Genomic DNA, 15,637 nt, shown 5'->3' with positions numbered 1-15,637 from the left:
ATTCTTATTGGGCGGATATCAACTGGCATGGGCCCGCACGACACAGAACACCTTTTCAACTGCGCCGCCAAACCTACCCATCTAACTCCAGTGTATCTGTGGCTACATCCCATCGAATCAGCCATTTTTCTGGAACTGGAGATAGACCCAGAGCCAGATTGAACAGAGGAACGAACATACAAACATAATAAAAAAACACTGTTACAACAACAACCAGGAGAAGCAAAGGATCTTTGAACATACCATAAACTGCACTTACACAAAAATTTTGAACTTTTGAGGGAGACGTACCCTAAGGAGAAAAGTTGGACTAAATTTGAACAAAATATTTGGAGATCCAAAGTTTGTACCAAATCGGCTGCTCCGTTCAAGATAATCGTGCGTACCCTTCTAGTGAAATATTTTGCACTTTTGAGGGATACCGGAAGGAGTGGACCGATACGGTTGTTTTGCCTCAAACTAAGTTTGGACAAAATATGACAAAGGTAACATTTTGAACCAAATCGGTTGATAAGTTCTAGAGTTATCGTGGTCTTAAGCCACACACACAGTGTCATAAGGGTTTTTGCAACTTTCAGGATATTTTCTCAGGAAGTATGGACCTGCCCCTGATGAAACTTGTACCGTCATATGAGGGGCAGCGAATACAAGTTGCTAAAACAAAAATCAAAGTGATTCGAGAGCTGGTCCTAAACTGAAATATTCCGAAATTTTGTGTGAGTTCATATTGAAACCTCATCTAAGTCTGCTACAAATTTTACGATGTACAAAGTATGGACCAAATCGGTTACTCCCTTCAAGACTTATCGTGCGAACATATTTTGCGAACACTTTTGTGGGGGAGGTACCGGAAGAGGTGGACCGATAAAGCCCATATTCGCCGAAATATTACCAAATCTGTTGGTTCGTTCTAGAGTTATCGTGCGCTCCAGCCAGCCATGGAGACAGACGGACATGGCTAAATCAACTCCAAATTATCTGAAACGGATTTCGTCCAAACATTCTTTGGGTCTAAAACCAAGTGTATATACTAGAGTTATGACTTTTTTACAACCTCATACCCCTGTATCATAGCGTGATGAGTCTTGCCATAAGATTACATAAAATCATAATAATCATAACGTAATCATAACATTTATTTCTCACTAATCTTCTTCAATTCTGTGAATCGTAAAAATGTCGTAAACGCTTTTATTTAAAGATATAAATTTTTAACAAAAAACTTAAAATTTTTTCAAAGTGGTTTGTGCACGACCTTTTTCAATATTTGAATGAAATAAGCATTATTATAGTTATTAGTAGGCTTATATTAATTTATTCGTGCAACAAAAAATTATTTTTTCAAAAAAAATTTTTTCATTTCATACATTTTTTCAAAAAATTATATTTTTAAAATCGATTTGTGCGTGAACTTTTTTTATATTTCCATGGAATAAACGATAGCGTAGTGATTATTAGGCAAAAGTTCATTCATGTCTGCTACAGGAAATCATTTTGTAGAAATGTCAAAAAATCATAACCCTAGTATATACCCTCGTTAGCATAAATGCTGAGGGTATACAAATTGTAGCGATTCGAGAGCAGGTCGTAAACTACACTTTTCCGAAATTTTGTGTTGGAGGTACCCAAAGGAGTGGACCGGTAGAGCCCATATTGGAACCTCATCTATGTCAGGTAGACATTTTACGATGTCCAAAGTATGAACCAACGATGTTACTGCCTTCAAGAGTTATCGTGCGCACAATATTAGCGAACAGTTTTGAACTTTTCTGGAGGAGGTATCCTAAGGATATGGTTCATCAGCAAATTTAAACTATGTTTAAACTAAATATTACGAAGGCTAAATTTTGGACCGGATCGGTGCAGAGAGTTATCGTGGAGCCAGCGTTGCCGATTATTTTTTGATGGGTAATCGTCAAAAAAATCGTCAAATCGTCAATAAAATTTGGAAAATCAAAAACTAGGCTTGGTTACCGCTTAGTGTGAATTTTTCGCTTATAGTTATGACAATGACACTGACTATATAAGATATAAAACCCACAGCAGTAATCTCACTTAAATACCGCCATAAAAAGGTTTCACCAGATGAGAGTTTCCCCTATGGCTATAGAGTTTGAAACAATGCAGGAAGGTAATACACAGCCAGTTTTGTAGAGTTGGCCATCTAGTTCCCGAAGCTGATCGATCTTTCTAGTTCCTTTTCCCAAAAGAACTAGCTCCTTAATATAGTTCCATACTTCCAAATAGCTCCGGGACCGGCGTAGTTCAATGAATCTTTCTCTTTCGTCGTTCTTCTGTTTCCTTCGTTCCAAATAGTTCCGAGACCGCAATAGTTTAGCGAATCTTTCTTTTCCATTGTTCTTTTTGTTTTCATCGTTTGGTGGATTAATTGACAAAAACAAATTGACATAAAAATAAATAAATTACAACGATTGTAATTTACATTTATTTAGCAATGTGCATCATCTGAATAATGAACAAAACGAACGAGAAAGATCTAAGTGAGTGTGGAATTGAAGGAAGGAGATTGAAAGGATCTATATGAATGCAAGAGCTGGATATAGTTCTAATAGTTCCTTGTCCGGAATAGTTCCTTTGAAATAGTTCGTTCCGGAACTATACAACTCTACACTTTGGAATGACAGCTTTGCTCAACTATCGTCTGATTGACTGTGTGACCGTCCATGTCTTTCGATCATGACTCATGACAGACTAACTGACCTCTTAAAGATCGCAGAAACTGGATTCCTATATTTTTCACAACGAGATAGACGATTTTCAGCCATTGACAATCCTAAACGAAAAATTTCAACTGATATAATTCGAATGTGAGGCAAAAAGCTCAAACTACCTGTATTCCAGATATGTACCTATATATAGCCAATCTGGCTGGAAATTGCTAAGAACATTAAAAAAGCTCATAAAATCGAGTTTGCATTATTGTTTTCTTTAAATTCTTTTGTTAAATTTTGGTTTAAATATCGTTATCCCGTTTTATTTCATGCAATTTGGCCAACGTGAAAAATCGTCATTTCAGGCCATAAAATCGTCAAATCGTCATTTTCCAATATGGGCCAAAAAATCGTCAAAATGACGATAAATCGTCAAATTCGGCAACACTGCGTGGAGCACAGGTACTACACATAGTGCCGTATGGCTTTTTAAAGCTTTTGGCCAATTTTCTCAGGAAGTATGTACTTACCCCTGACAAAAATTATGGTGATCATCATCCACTTACGTAGGACACAGTAGTTTTTTTTTCAGAGTTTTGGGAATATTATATCTACCCACGAAACACATTATATCGCTGTACACAGGAATACAAGGAGTACATTCGGCAAAAATTTCAAACCAATCCTCGCACAACCCTTAATCTGAACTTATGCAAATAATTAGAATTGTTAGTGAGGTACCCGAAGGTATTGTACGATGTAGGCCTGCTTGAAACTTATTGTACTTTTGAAAAAAAAAAAACGGTCTTTTTACAAAAGTATAAAAAGTCTTCTTATGGAGCACAAAAAAGGCGTCTTATAGAACACCAAAATGTTGTCTTATAGAAGACCTAAAGATCTTCTTTAGAAGACCGATGGGTCGTATTTCCCTAAAATATGAAGATCCAAGGTTCTTTTTAAGTAAGAGCAAACATTATTTTTATAAAAAAATAGGTTTCTAATAGAAGACCCTTCTTACAGAAGACCAAAAGCTCTTCTCATAGAAACCCAAGATCTCTTCTTATGCAAGAACAAAAGGTATTCTTATGCAGGACCAAAGGTCTTCTTATAGACGACTAAGAAAGACCGAAAGGTTTTGTAATAGAGTCTCCTCTTATGGTCCTCTTTTAGAATACCACAAAATCTACTTACAAAAGACCAAAAGCTCTTCTTATAGAGGACAAAAAAATATTTTCCAATGGAAGACAAAAAGATCATGTTATAGAAGATCCAAAGCAAAAGGGCTTCTTATGGAAGATCAAAAGTTATTCCTACAGAAGACTAGGTCTTCTTACAGAAAACTAAAAGGTCTTCTTACAGAAGACAAAAAGGTCTTCTTATGGAAGACCGAAAGATCTTCCTATGCAGGACCAAAATTTCTTCTTGCGCACGACGAAAATGTCTTTTTTTGAAGACCAAAAGCTCTTTTATGGAAGTCCAAAAGCTGTTTAATGAAAGATCAAAAGCTCTTTCTATGTAAGACTAAAATGTTTTCTCATAGAAGACCAAAAGGTTTTCCTATGGAAGACCAAAAGTTCTTCTTATGGATGGACTTCTTTTAGAAGACCAAAAAGTTTTCTTATGAAAGGACTTCCTTTGGAAGACTCAGAGGATTTCTTATGAAAGAAGATCTTTCTGTGGGGACTAAAAGGTCTACTTGTGGAAGGTCTTTTTATGTAGGGCCAACAAAAAGGCTTTCTTAATGAAGACAGAAATATTTTCTTATGAAAGGTCTTCTTATAGAGGACCAAAAGGTACCCATTTAGAATACCAAAAAGTCTACTTACAGAAGGCTAAAAGGTCTTCTTATAGAAGACAAACACGCCTTATTGTGGAAGACGAAAAAAATCTTGTTATGGATGACCAACAGCTCTTCTTATGGAAGACTAAAAGTTCTTCTCATAAAAGACTGAAAAGTCCTCTTATGGAACAACAAAAGGTCTTCTCATGGAAAACAAAAAGTTCTTACAGAAGACAAAGGTCTTCTTATGGAAGACCTAAAGGTTCTCTTTTAGAATATCGAAAGATCTATTTTCAGGAGACCACAATGCCTTCTTGTAGAGGACCATAAGGTATATTTAAAGAAGGCCAAAAGATCTCCTTTAATATACCAAAAGATCTTCTTATAGAATACCAAAAATTTTGCTTATGACAGAAGTCTTCTTATAGAAAACCAAAGGTCTTCTAATATACCGAAAGGTTTTCTTATGAAAGGTCTTCTTATGGAGGACCAAAAGGTCATCATTAAGAATACCGGAAGGTCTACTTACTTACGGAAGACCAAAAGGTCTTCATACACAGCAGAAACTTTCTTCTTATGGATGACGAAGAAATCTTTTTATGGAAGACCAAAAGCCGAAAGGTTTTCTTATGTCCACGTTTGGAATATTAACTATTTACAGAAGACCAAAAGGCCTCCTTTAGAGGACCAAAATTTATTCGTAAAGAAGATAAAAAGGTGTTCTTATAGAAGAACAAAATGTCTTCTTATAACAGAAGACCAGAACGTCTTCTTATCGAAAACCAAAGGTCTTCTAATGGAAGACCAACATGTCTTCCTATAGAAGACCAAGAGGTCTTCTTATAGAATACCAAAAGTTCTTCTTATAGAACACCGAAAGGTCTACTTACAGAAAATCAAAAAATGTATTTTTATGAAAGACGAAAAGGTATTTTTGTAAAAGAACAAAATCACTTTTATGGAAGACCAAACGCTCTTTCTTATGGAAGTAACCAAAATGTCTTCATATAAAACAACAAAAGGTTTTCTTACAAAAAACCTATGGGTCTTCCTTTGAAAGACCAGGAGGTCTAATAAGTCAGAAGGTCATCTTATAGAAGCACAGAAGGTATTCTATTGAAGACAAAATGTATTCTTATAGAAGACCAAAAGATCTTTTTATAAAGGCCTTCTTATAGAAGAGCAAATGTCCTTCTTTTCTTCTAGGAGACAAAAATATTTTTTTATAAGTCCAAAAGATCTTCTTCTAATAGAAGACTAAAATACCATCCTTTAAAAGACAAATGGGTCTTCTTATAGGAGACCAATAGGTCTTCTCTTAGGAGATCAGGAGGTCTTCTCATAGAAGACCAAAAGGTCTTCCTAGGGGAGGCCCAAGGGTCTTCTTAGAGAATACTAGAAGGGATTCGTAGGTAGGTAAGACCAAAATGTGTCCTTAGAAAAGACTATAAGGTATTTTTATAAAATGCCAAAAGTTCTTCCTACAGAATACCAATTGGTTTTGTTATGAAATACCAAAAGGTCGTCTTATCGTCCACATATTCTTTTCACTTCCACTGCTCCACAGAATATGGACCATATAATATGGGTAAAGTTTTTACATTCATGAAATAATTATTTTCTTTTTATTATAAACGTTAAAAAAAACACTGTAAAAGGAAACGCTATTTTCATTTGAACAATTTCAATTTTATCACACATATTGTGACATTGGTTCCGTTGCTCTGGACAAAATGTCAATGCCTTTGTGTCTTCCCTATGCAACATGTAATGCCTGAATGATTTCACACAATGTCAATGACTTGGAGATTTAATTCAGGGGTATGGAAATTCAAATCAAACAAAATTGAAAGTGTAACAATGAAAAAATAATGCAGGGACCACCCACCATACGTCACAAGAAAAAAAAAAAACATTTAAACTAAGGTAGAGATTTTTTTAGTTACCTTTTCCATATCTTTGTATGTAACTGCAAATAAGTTACCGAATTAACAATTGCATAAAGGCATTTTTTCTGAAATAATTGAAGCATTTATGATTGGTTTTTCAATTTTTTTGATTTTTGTTTTTTCATTTTCAGACCTTCACTTAAACATTCATCACGTCGTGGCAGTAAAGCGGCTGTGGCAGAGTTTACGCCTGAAGAACTTTTGGCTGGACAATTTGTGGTTTTTACAGTATATGCCCTGCTGGAATTACCACCAACGGTAAGTTGTTGGCAAAATTGAAATTTGAATTGTGTGCCACAAGAAACACAATCAAAAAAAGGAGATAAATAAAAATGCTAATAATTTGAAAAATGCAATTTGGATGAAATTAAATATTGCACAATTTTTTTGAAGTTCCCACATGTATCATTCCCTTCACATTTTCTTCTTATTCTTCTTTGTTGCAGTCTTTCAATCGTTTTAGCAAAACATATCGTTCGCTAAAGGATAAAAGTACCAATTTAATGCAAAACATATTCGAAGAGAAGTCGGAGAAACCCACCAATGATGATAAGGAGAATACGAAAAATAAACGAAAAACCCAAGATAATCCAAGAGATTCAATGCCACCATTGACAATCAGCGAATCGAGAAGAAATTTAGGTAGGTCACATGATTTGGTAGCGCAGAGATTGTATTAAATTTAATGGCAAGTATCTTGTTTAATTTAAGGCGCTGTTACCTGTTATTTGCAACCAAAGCTTTTTAAACGTAACTCTCGTGGTGTATTTGCTTCGGAGGAATTATGGATGCCCATTAAGGACATTAATACGACAGTAAAGAAAGGACCAAATGATAATAATAATAATAATGTAAGTACTTATCAAAATGTATGAAAAGAAAAGACGTTCGTGCACCTGAATGCAAAAGGATGCTGATGCAAACTGACATGATGACAAAATGTTGTACTTTTCGTACACTTATCATATGGATTTTCAAAACCACCTCTATTGGCTCGATGGAATGGTTCAAATATTTATGAAAAGATCGGATCTTTCACGGCATCCTTAGCATGGGTTCAAATGCTAATGAAAGATCGGATCTTTCACCACTTCCTTTGAACCAATAAAAAAGATGTCATGAAATCACGTCATCACAAAGAACCTCTTCCTTCAAATTTTGCTGGGAGCTTGCATTGTCAGGGGGCAAAATTCTCGGAAGACTTCAGGCAAACAAATTGTGGCGTACCACTCAGAATTGATCGACCTACGTTGCTGAAGCGAAACAGTCGCCACATGGCCAGTTTTTGCCGAAAAAACAGACAACCATTTGCTTCGAAGTGCTGCTTCCACGAACAATTTTTGTTGGATTTGGCTCGTCTTCAAAGACCCACACAGTCAACATAAGCCTTTCTTGAGCGATTCTCAAATTGTGAGGAATCCAACGGGAATAAACCTATTTTACGGAATGGTGTTTATACAATATAGAATGAATACTGGTGAGAAAACGGTCCAAGGATGTCGCTATCCCACGGTATGTCACATGATGATCGTGTATTATCAGCCGTTTTTGGACAACCTTATATAAGGTAGAAGATTATAGGCGATGCAACATTGCAATTGAAGTGTGCTACATCATATAAGACCCATGTAGCATATTTGTGCACTCCTTCGGGTATCTCCCACACAAAATTCGGTTAAAATGAAGTTTAAGAGCTCCACTCGGATAGTTTTGAAATTTGTTTCAGTAAGTTGTCATTGCGGCTCTCTTTACGACGGTACAATTTTTTCTTGCGCAAGTCCATACTTCCTGAGATATTGACTTAAAAGTTCCACAAAACACTGACGTCACCAACCAAAAGGGCAAATCCGCAAGTAATTCTCGCAGGGAGTTTCTGATTGGTGCAGACTTTGCACATCATATTATTTCATCCAGTTATGTATCAGGTTGGAATATGGACTATATCGGTCCACTTCTTCGGGTACCTCCCACACAAAATTCGGATAAAGTGAAGTTTAAGAGCTCCTCTCGGATTGTCTCGAATTTTTTAAGCAGGTTGTCCTTGCGACTGCCTTTAGACGGTACAATTTTTTGTCTTGCGAAAGTCCATACTTTCTGAGATATTGGCCTAATGTCCCAAGAAACCCTGACGGCACCAACCAAAATGGCAGACTTTGCACATCATATCATTTTATCCAGTCATGTATCAGTTTGGAATATGGGCTATATCGCTCCACTCCTTCGGATACCTCCCACACAAAATTCGAAAAAAGTGAAGTTAACGAGCTCCTCTCGCATCGTTTTGATTCTTTTTTTCAGTAGGTTGTTCTAGCGGCTTCATTTTCAACGGTACAATCATTTTCCGGAGTAAGTCAATACTTCCTGAGATAATGGTCCAAGCACCAAAACTCTCCCGGCACATACCTTTTCAGAAATTTCTTTCAATATTTCAAATCCTGTATAAAGAAGTTTTGTTACTAAAAATGTTTGGTATATGTCAATGATTTGGTTTAGCCCCACATTACGGTACATACACATTTTAAAGCAAACTCGTGATACAAAATCAATATATTTCTTATACGGCATAATTATTGTGTTTGATTTTTTTTGTCAGTTGCCTGGAGGATAATCGGAAGAGTGATGCGAATATGAATAATTATATTTGTTCACACAGTCAATTCTCTTCAAACGTCAACCTCACCCACTGTCTACTTGCGACTTGGTGTCCTCTGTTTACGCAAACGAGGCTCTGACGACCGATCATGGGCGGTATAACCCTAACCCGTTGCACGGAAGAAATACCTGCATCAAACTACTTGGGGAATAGGGTCTACAGATATCTGCTTTGTTATGGCGGACAAGGCAGTAGGCATGGCAGCGGATGAGCCCATATAGGTCAACGGTGGCGCCCACAGGCTTCCAAGAAGTTAACGCTCGTGCTTAGGCGTATTTGAGTGCCGGGCTCTCTAAGCTCTTCCTTGTGCTCACAAGCAAAGAAGAAATTCTGACGAATTTTGTCACAAAAAAAAAAAAAACAAAAAAAAAACATGAAAGAAAGAACCGAAAGAAAATTAATTCTCCCAGGAGGTCACAGGCATATGCCAAATCCTCCCGCAACTGCGGCAATCTCCACGTGTCTGGGAGGGAGCACTTCATGTTCAGACAGTGTTTCAGAAACCTCTACAAACAACAAAATAAAAGGGCCATTTGCTTTTAAGAAAAGAACAAAAATTCCTTGCTGGAACGTTCGCACTCTATATGAAAGCGGAAAACTACAACAACTATCTAAAGAACGAGGGAAACTGGGGATAGATATATTGGGTATAAGCGAATGTCGGTGGAATGGCACTGGTACGTTTACAACACAGTCAGGAGAGAAACTTTTATATTCCGGACGCTAAGAAAATGATATCCACAGCGATGGAGTGGTAATCTTAATTAGCCGCTCGGCAATTGCCTCATTAATGAATTGGCGTCCCATCAACCACCGCATAATGACTGCTCGTTTCCATTCCAAGATTGTCTAAGTGTACGCACCAACAGAAACCTCAACAATAGAAAGTAAGACGAAATTCTATAACGAATTCGACCGTAGCCTATCGAAAACTCCCAAAGGGGATATACTGATGTGCTAAAGTGGGAAAGGACAATACGGGCTTCGAGCATGTTATAGGAAGCCACGGAATCGGTCAGAGAAACGAAAATGGCGAACTTTTGTTAGAAACATGCAGTCGTCACGGTCTAATTGTTGGTGGAACCCTATATAAACACAAACGATGCCACAAAACCACATTGGTCTCTCCCGATGGCAAAACAGAAAACCAAATAGATAATTTCTGTATGAGTCGCAAATTGAAGCATAATCTCTGCGATGTTCGAGTTAAACGTAGTGCAGATATTGGCTCCGATCATCACCTTGTACGGGCCGTACTACAAATTAAAGTAAATGCCTGCAAAAAATCCACCAAACATGTCCATCAAAAAAATTCGACGTTGCAAAACTCTCAGTGTCTCATCATTAGCGGAATCCTATGCAAATGCATATATGGTTAGGATGGTCGTAGAGAAAATCTGATTAGACAAAATAAAACGAATTAGGCCCAGACATTTTTGCATATATTGCATATTTTGCATATCGTGCATATTTTGACATATTTGTACATACATTTTGTACATATCTGCATAAAATGAGCATATGCAAAACCATATGCAAAAATATATTCAAGGATTTATGGTCTAAATATCCCACTGAAATGGCTGAAATTTGGTATTAAGTCTTCGTTAGGGGTATGCAACTTTAGAACTGAAATCTGTCCGCATAGGTCCACGTCTTCATATAGCCCCCATAGAACGGTACCTCCGGATTTCTGGTATTTTGAAGGTTGTGCCCTCAATATCACACCGAAATGACTGAAAATTTGTATTAAGTCTTCGTTGGGGGTATAAAACATTCCACCTGAAATTAGTCGGCACAGGTCCACGCCGTCATATAGCCCCCATAGAACGGTACCTCCGGATTTCTGGTATTTTGAAGGTTGTGCCCTCAATATCCCTCAGAAATGGCTGAAATTTGGTATCAAGTCTTCCTTGGGGGTGAAAAACTTTCGACCTAACATTTGTCGGTTTAGGTTCAGGCCGTCATATAGCCCCCATAGAACGGTACCTCCGGACTTCCGGTATTATGAAGGTTCTGCCCTCAATATAACTCCGAAATGGCTGAAATTTGGTATTAAGTCTTCCTTGGGGGTATAAAACTTTCCACCTGAAATTTATCGGTATAGGTCCACGTCTTCATATAGACCTCATAGAATGGTACCTCCCGATTTTCAGTATTTTGAATGTTGTGGCCTCAATATCCCACCGAAACGACAGAAATTTGGCATTTTGTCTTCGTTGTGGGTATAAAACTTTCCACCTGAAATTTGTCGGTATAGGTCCACGTCTTCATATAGCCCCCATAGAACGGTACCTCCAGATTTCTGGTATTTTGAAGGTTGTGCCCTCAATATCCCTTAGAAATGGCTGAAATTTGGTATTAAGTCTTCCTTGGGGGTGAAAAACTTTCCACCTAACATTTGTCGGTTTAGGTTCAGGCCTTCATATAGCCCCCATAGAACGATACCTCCCGATTTTCGGTATTTTGAAGGTTGTGGCTGTGGTTATACATCTCTCTATTTTATTGACTGGTCTGAAGAGAATTTTAAACAGAAAAATTGTACACACAAACATTTTTTACCTATTGTTGAAATATTTGTTGCATACGAAAATATGTAAAATGCATAAATTTTGCATATGCAAAAATTTATGCATTTTGCATATGTCATATGTTTCGATTGCAATGTAATCAGAAGCCAAAAATATGCCCAGTCCCAAAATTTGAGGTAAATCGGACCAAAAATAGGGGTTGCATAAAATTCCGCTGTCTACTCATCATCAACAAGATGTAGCTAATGAAATAATTAAATTTGCGAATCATCAATACTATGAGTCTGATGGAATCGAAGAAATCTGGAAATAGATATAAGAAAATCTTTCGAGCATATGTGAATGTGAATCTTTTGGACAATATCCTAAAAAAAAGAAAAAAGAGAATGGATAACTACGTCTACATGGACCCTAATCGAAGAAAGGAAAAATTTAAAGAAATTGAAAAATGATGATCCATGCCCTGCTCGGCGCATAGAACTGGAAAAACAATACCAAATAAAGAACAAAGAAGTGAGGAAGGCTTGTAGAAAGGACAAACGTATGTACATAGACGATCTTGCGACGTTAGCTAATGACGCAGCAAATAAAAATTATACCAAAACTCTTTACAAACTTCTAAAGAAACTTATTGGAAAGAATGTTACCTCAGACCGGCCAATAAAATCTAAAGAAGGAACTCTCCTTTCGAATACCGATGATCAAATAATAAGATGGCGAGACCACTTCATGGAAACTCTAAACAACTATCCGCCTATCTCTCCTATTCTCGAACCAACAGAAATGACTGCACCACCTCTCGATATAAACACCAATTGTCCAGATGTATCTGAAATTGAAAATGTTATTAAGCAACAAAAAAAAAATAATAAATCACCAGGCTATGATCGCTTACCTCCCGAAATATTGAAATGCTGCCTCGACATTATAGCTAAAATATTCCATCCACTTATAAATAAAATATGGGAAGAAGAAAAACTGCCATAAGACTGGTTAGAGGGAATAATAATTAAAATTCCAAAAAAGGGAGATCTTTCTCGGTGTAAGAACAACAGAGGAATATCACTGTTACCAATACCATTAAAGATTCTAACACAAATTCTCCTGAATAGAATAAGTGCAACAATCGAATCTAAGCTCCGTAAGCAGCAGGCAGGAAATCGTGCATTGATCATATAAATGCACTCCGAATCATAATGAAGCAAACAAAAGAATGACAAACCCACATATATCTAACCTTCGTCGACTACACTACTGCTTTCGTCAGCGTTTACCTCCAAAAAATATGGAGTATTCTAAACTCGCTTGCCATCCCTAGGGAATTGATTAATCTCATAAAATCGCAATACGAAGACTTTACGTGCAGAGTTCTACACAATGGACGCCTCTCAGAACAGTTCACTCCTACGTCAATCCTAAATCGAGGAATTCAATGGACACTAACGGAAAATCTAGAGGTCTTGGATTATGCAGACTTACGTTGAGAAAAAATAGCGATGAACTATGCCGCCAAGCCCTAGATTGGAATCCTCAAGGTAGCACAAAAAAAAAGAAGACCTAAACACTCCTCGAAAAGAAGTCTTATGAAGGAGTTAGAATCCGCCGGAAAATCATGGAGTGCAGTAAAAGCAATAGCAAATGACAGATCATCGTGGAAGATGTTTGTAGAGGCCCTATGCTCCTCAAGGAGTTAAGCGGAAAAGAAGAAGACTGCTGACTGATACTTTTTTACTTGTTTTGTGTATATTTTGTCCGAGAACGACACACGAGAATGAATTGAAAGTGATTCATTCGTCGCACAGTTTGTGTCAGGAAAACCTTCGATTTCGAATATCCTTAATGATATTAAGTCTGTCTGGTTACTTTCCCAGCAAGAATTGTCCAGCAAGAACTTTCCCAGAGAGTAAGGGGTTTTTATTCTCTTTTGCTAGAAAATTGTAAAAAGTAAACAGACACCTTTCCAGCAAAAACCAGCAGGCAATCAGCTGGCTTGCCAAAACAGAACAATTGGTCCGCTAATAAAGGAAGCAGACACGTTGTATTTTATTAAAAATAAAAAAGGAAATGAAACAAAAAAGTATTTTTCCTCTTTACAAATTTTTTCTCCATAAAACAATACAATTAGACCATGTTATTTACACAATAAAATTGTTTTTAATTTTCACAAACATAAATCAACAAAAAACTAAAAACAGATGATTGACTGTTTTCAGGAAGAAGAAGAATTGCTAGTGGTTGCTAGAAGAAATTTGTCCAGCAAGAATTTGCAAACTCTCAGTGAAAGAACTGTCAAAATGTCTCTCTCGAATCGCTCTCTTTTGCTGGTTTTTGTGTTAACAGACGACTTCCAGTAACAATTGTTACAAGTTTTTACAAATTTTAGGGTAACCAGACAGACCTATTATTAGCGAATGAATCGACGATCTGTAATAATTATTTTGTTCATTTGATCCAAAAACCTTAAATATGAAATCTCGCAGAAAAAAACAGTAGTGAATGAAATTTTCAATTATGTGGACTATGGACTTCTTTAATTGTTTTTATTATGTCATTTTTTACTTTTTCTTTACAATGGTTTTACTCTCCATTAGCTAAACTTGACATTTCTTGTAGAAGTTTAATGCGATGCAAAACAAAAGTGAAAGCATTAACATAAAGTTCACACAAAAAGGTGAGGGTAGGTAGTAAAACCCACAAAGCGATCATAATCTTACTCGAGTAATTGTAAAAAATAATATTACACTTTTTTAACAACAAACATTAAAGACCTTCTCCAAAATTATGTAACCGAATAATTTTTCCCATGCTAATTTTTTATTTTTTTTTTACTTTCTTTACAGTTATCGAATTCTACAAAAGGTGTTGTAGAGCTCGTTTTAGAGGTACGTGAAGTGGGTGAGACGATTGATCCCACCCATACGGACAACTGCAGTTCAACTTCATCAAGTGGCAATGGAAGCACCACCACCACAACCAACAACAACAACAGCATCAATTCCAATGGCAGCACAACAAGTGTATCTACCATAACCTCAACCAAGGAACCAAAATCATTTAATAATCGCATGACATCCGATTTCAAGAAGCGAATGGGTATGAGTAATGTAAATACCAAGACACAGCATAAATTAATGCTGAAGGTGACCACAGCACGCATGCGTTGTTCGAATAAAGTCAAGGATGAATTGGAAGCGACAGCGGGTAGTGTCTATGTAAAGACCACGGTGTTTGACAATGGCATTTACATTGATTCATGGAAATCACCAAATTTCTATCCATCATTGGCCACCAAATGGGATGTGGGTAAAGAATTGGCAACGCTGAATATACCGCTGCCAAGCGTGGAGCATTTAGATCGAATAATGATACGCACCACATTGGCAACAAAAACCAAAATGGCCAAGAAATTAGTATTAGGCACTGTGGTAATTGGTGGTTCAGCATGTGGAGCAACGCTGAGTGGTGCGGCAGCGGAACAAATGGCATCTCTGAAACAAGCACCGCTTAATGAACGTGTAGCTGTGTGGCATTGCTATCAGTAGCAAAATGTTAATAATTTATTCTGTTCTTCTTTTTATAATGACAATTTTTAAACACCACTGTAAAATAGGAAAAGTAGCGAAAAAACTGTTTTCTGTAGTTTTGTTAATTTGTTTTCTTTTTTAATTTATATAACGAAAGTATTTTTGTAATTAATAAAATATTTCAAGACTAATTTGAAAAATTACCAAAAAATAGTTTAGTTTTTTATTTTCGTCTATTTCGATAAAGATTTATGTCGAGTACATGACCTTCTAAGGACCTCCCAAATGATATGATTCAAAGGTCTTCTGTGGTTAGAAGATCTCCTGAAGGTTTTTTTTATGGACTGTCTAAGGGTATTCTATGGACAGAATACGGTAATTTATGAACAGAAGACATCCAAAAAGTCTTCTATATACAGAAGATCGTCTTCTATGGGCAAAAGAACTCTCAAACGTGATCTATGAACGGACGATCTTCGTAAACTCTTCTATGGAAAGATAACCTCCCAAAGACCTCCTACGAATATA

The 15,637-nt window shown here is 36.7% G+C and overlaps 1 protein-coding gene across 7 annotated transcripts in view; it reads left to right on the top strand.

Moving 5' to 3' along the window:
* Positions 1 to 15,203, top strand: part of LOC141404359 (uncharacterized) — a 68,374-nt gene extending 53,171 nt beyond the window's left edge. For 6 of the 7 annotated variants that reach the window (XM_073987893.1, XM_073987894.1, XM_073987895.1 and 3 more), the window contains 4 exons: positions 6,533 to 6,659; positions 6,848 to 7,043; positions 7,113 to 7,252; positions 14,426 to 15,203. In XM_073987893.1, the coding sequence (XP_073843994.1) occupies positions 6,533 to 6,659; positions 6,848 to 7,043; positions 7,113 to 7,252; positions 14,426 to 15,127 (1,165 nt within the window). In that variant the 3' untranslated portion in view covers positions 15,128 to 15,203. The remainder of the gene's footprint in view (positions 1 to 6,532; positions 6,660 to 6,847; positions 7,044 to 7,112; positions 7,253 to 14,425) is intronic. The other variant, XM_073987900.1, reaches the window with a different exon arrangement.
* The last annotated feature ends 434 nt before the right edge of the window (positions 15,204 to 15,637 follow it).

Source organism: Musca autumnalis, unplaced genomic scaffold (assembly GCF_047663935.1).
Source record: "Musca autumnalis isolate F117 unplaced genomic scaffold, ASM4766393v1 scaffold_4, whole genome shotgun sequence".
In the NCBI taxonomy this organism is placed as follows: domain Eukaryota; kingdom Metazoa; phylum Arthropoda; class Insecta; order Diptera; family Muscidae; genus Musca; species Musca autumnalis.
Note: the sequence above shows the minus strand (reverse complement) of the source record. Positions and strands in the feature narration are given on the sequence as shown.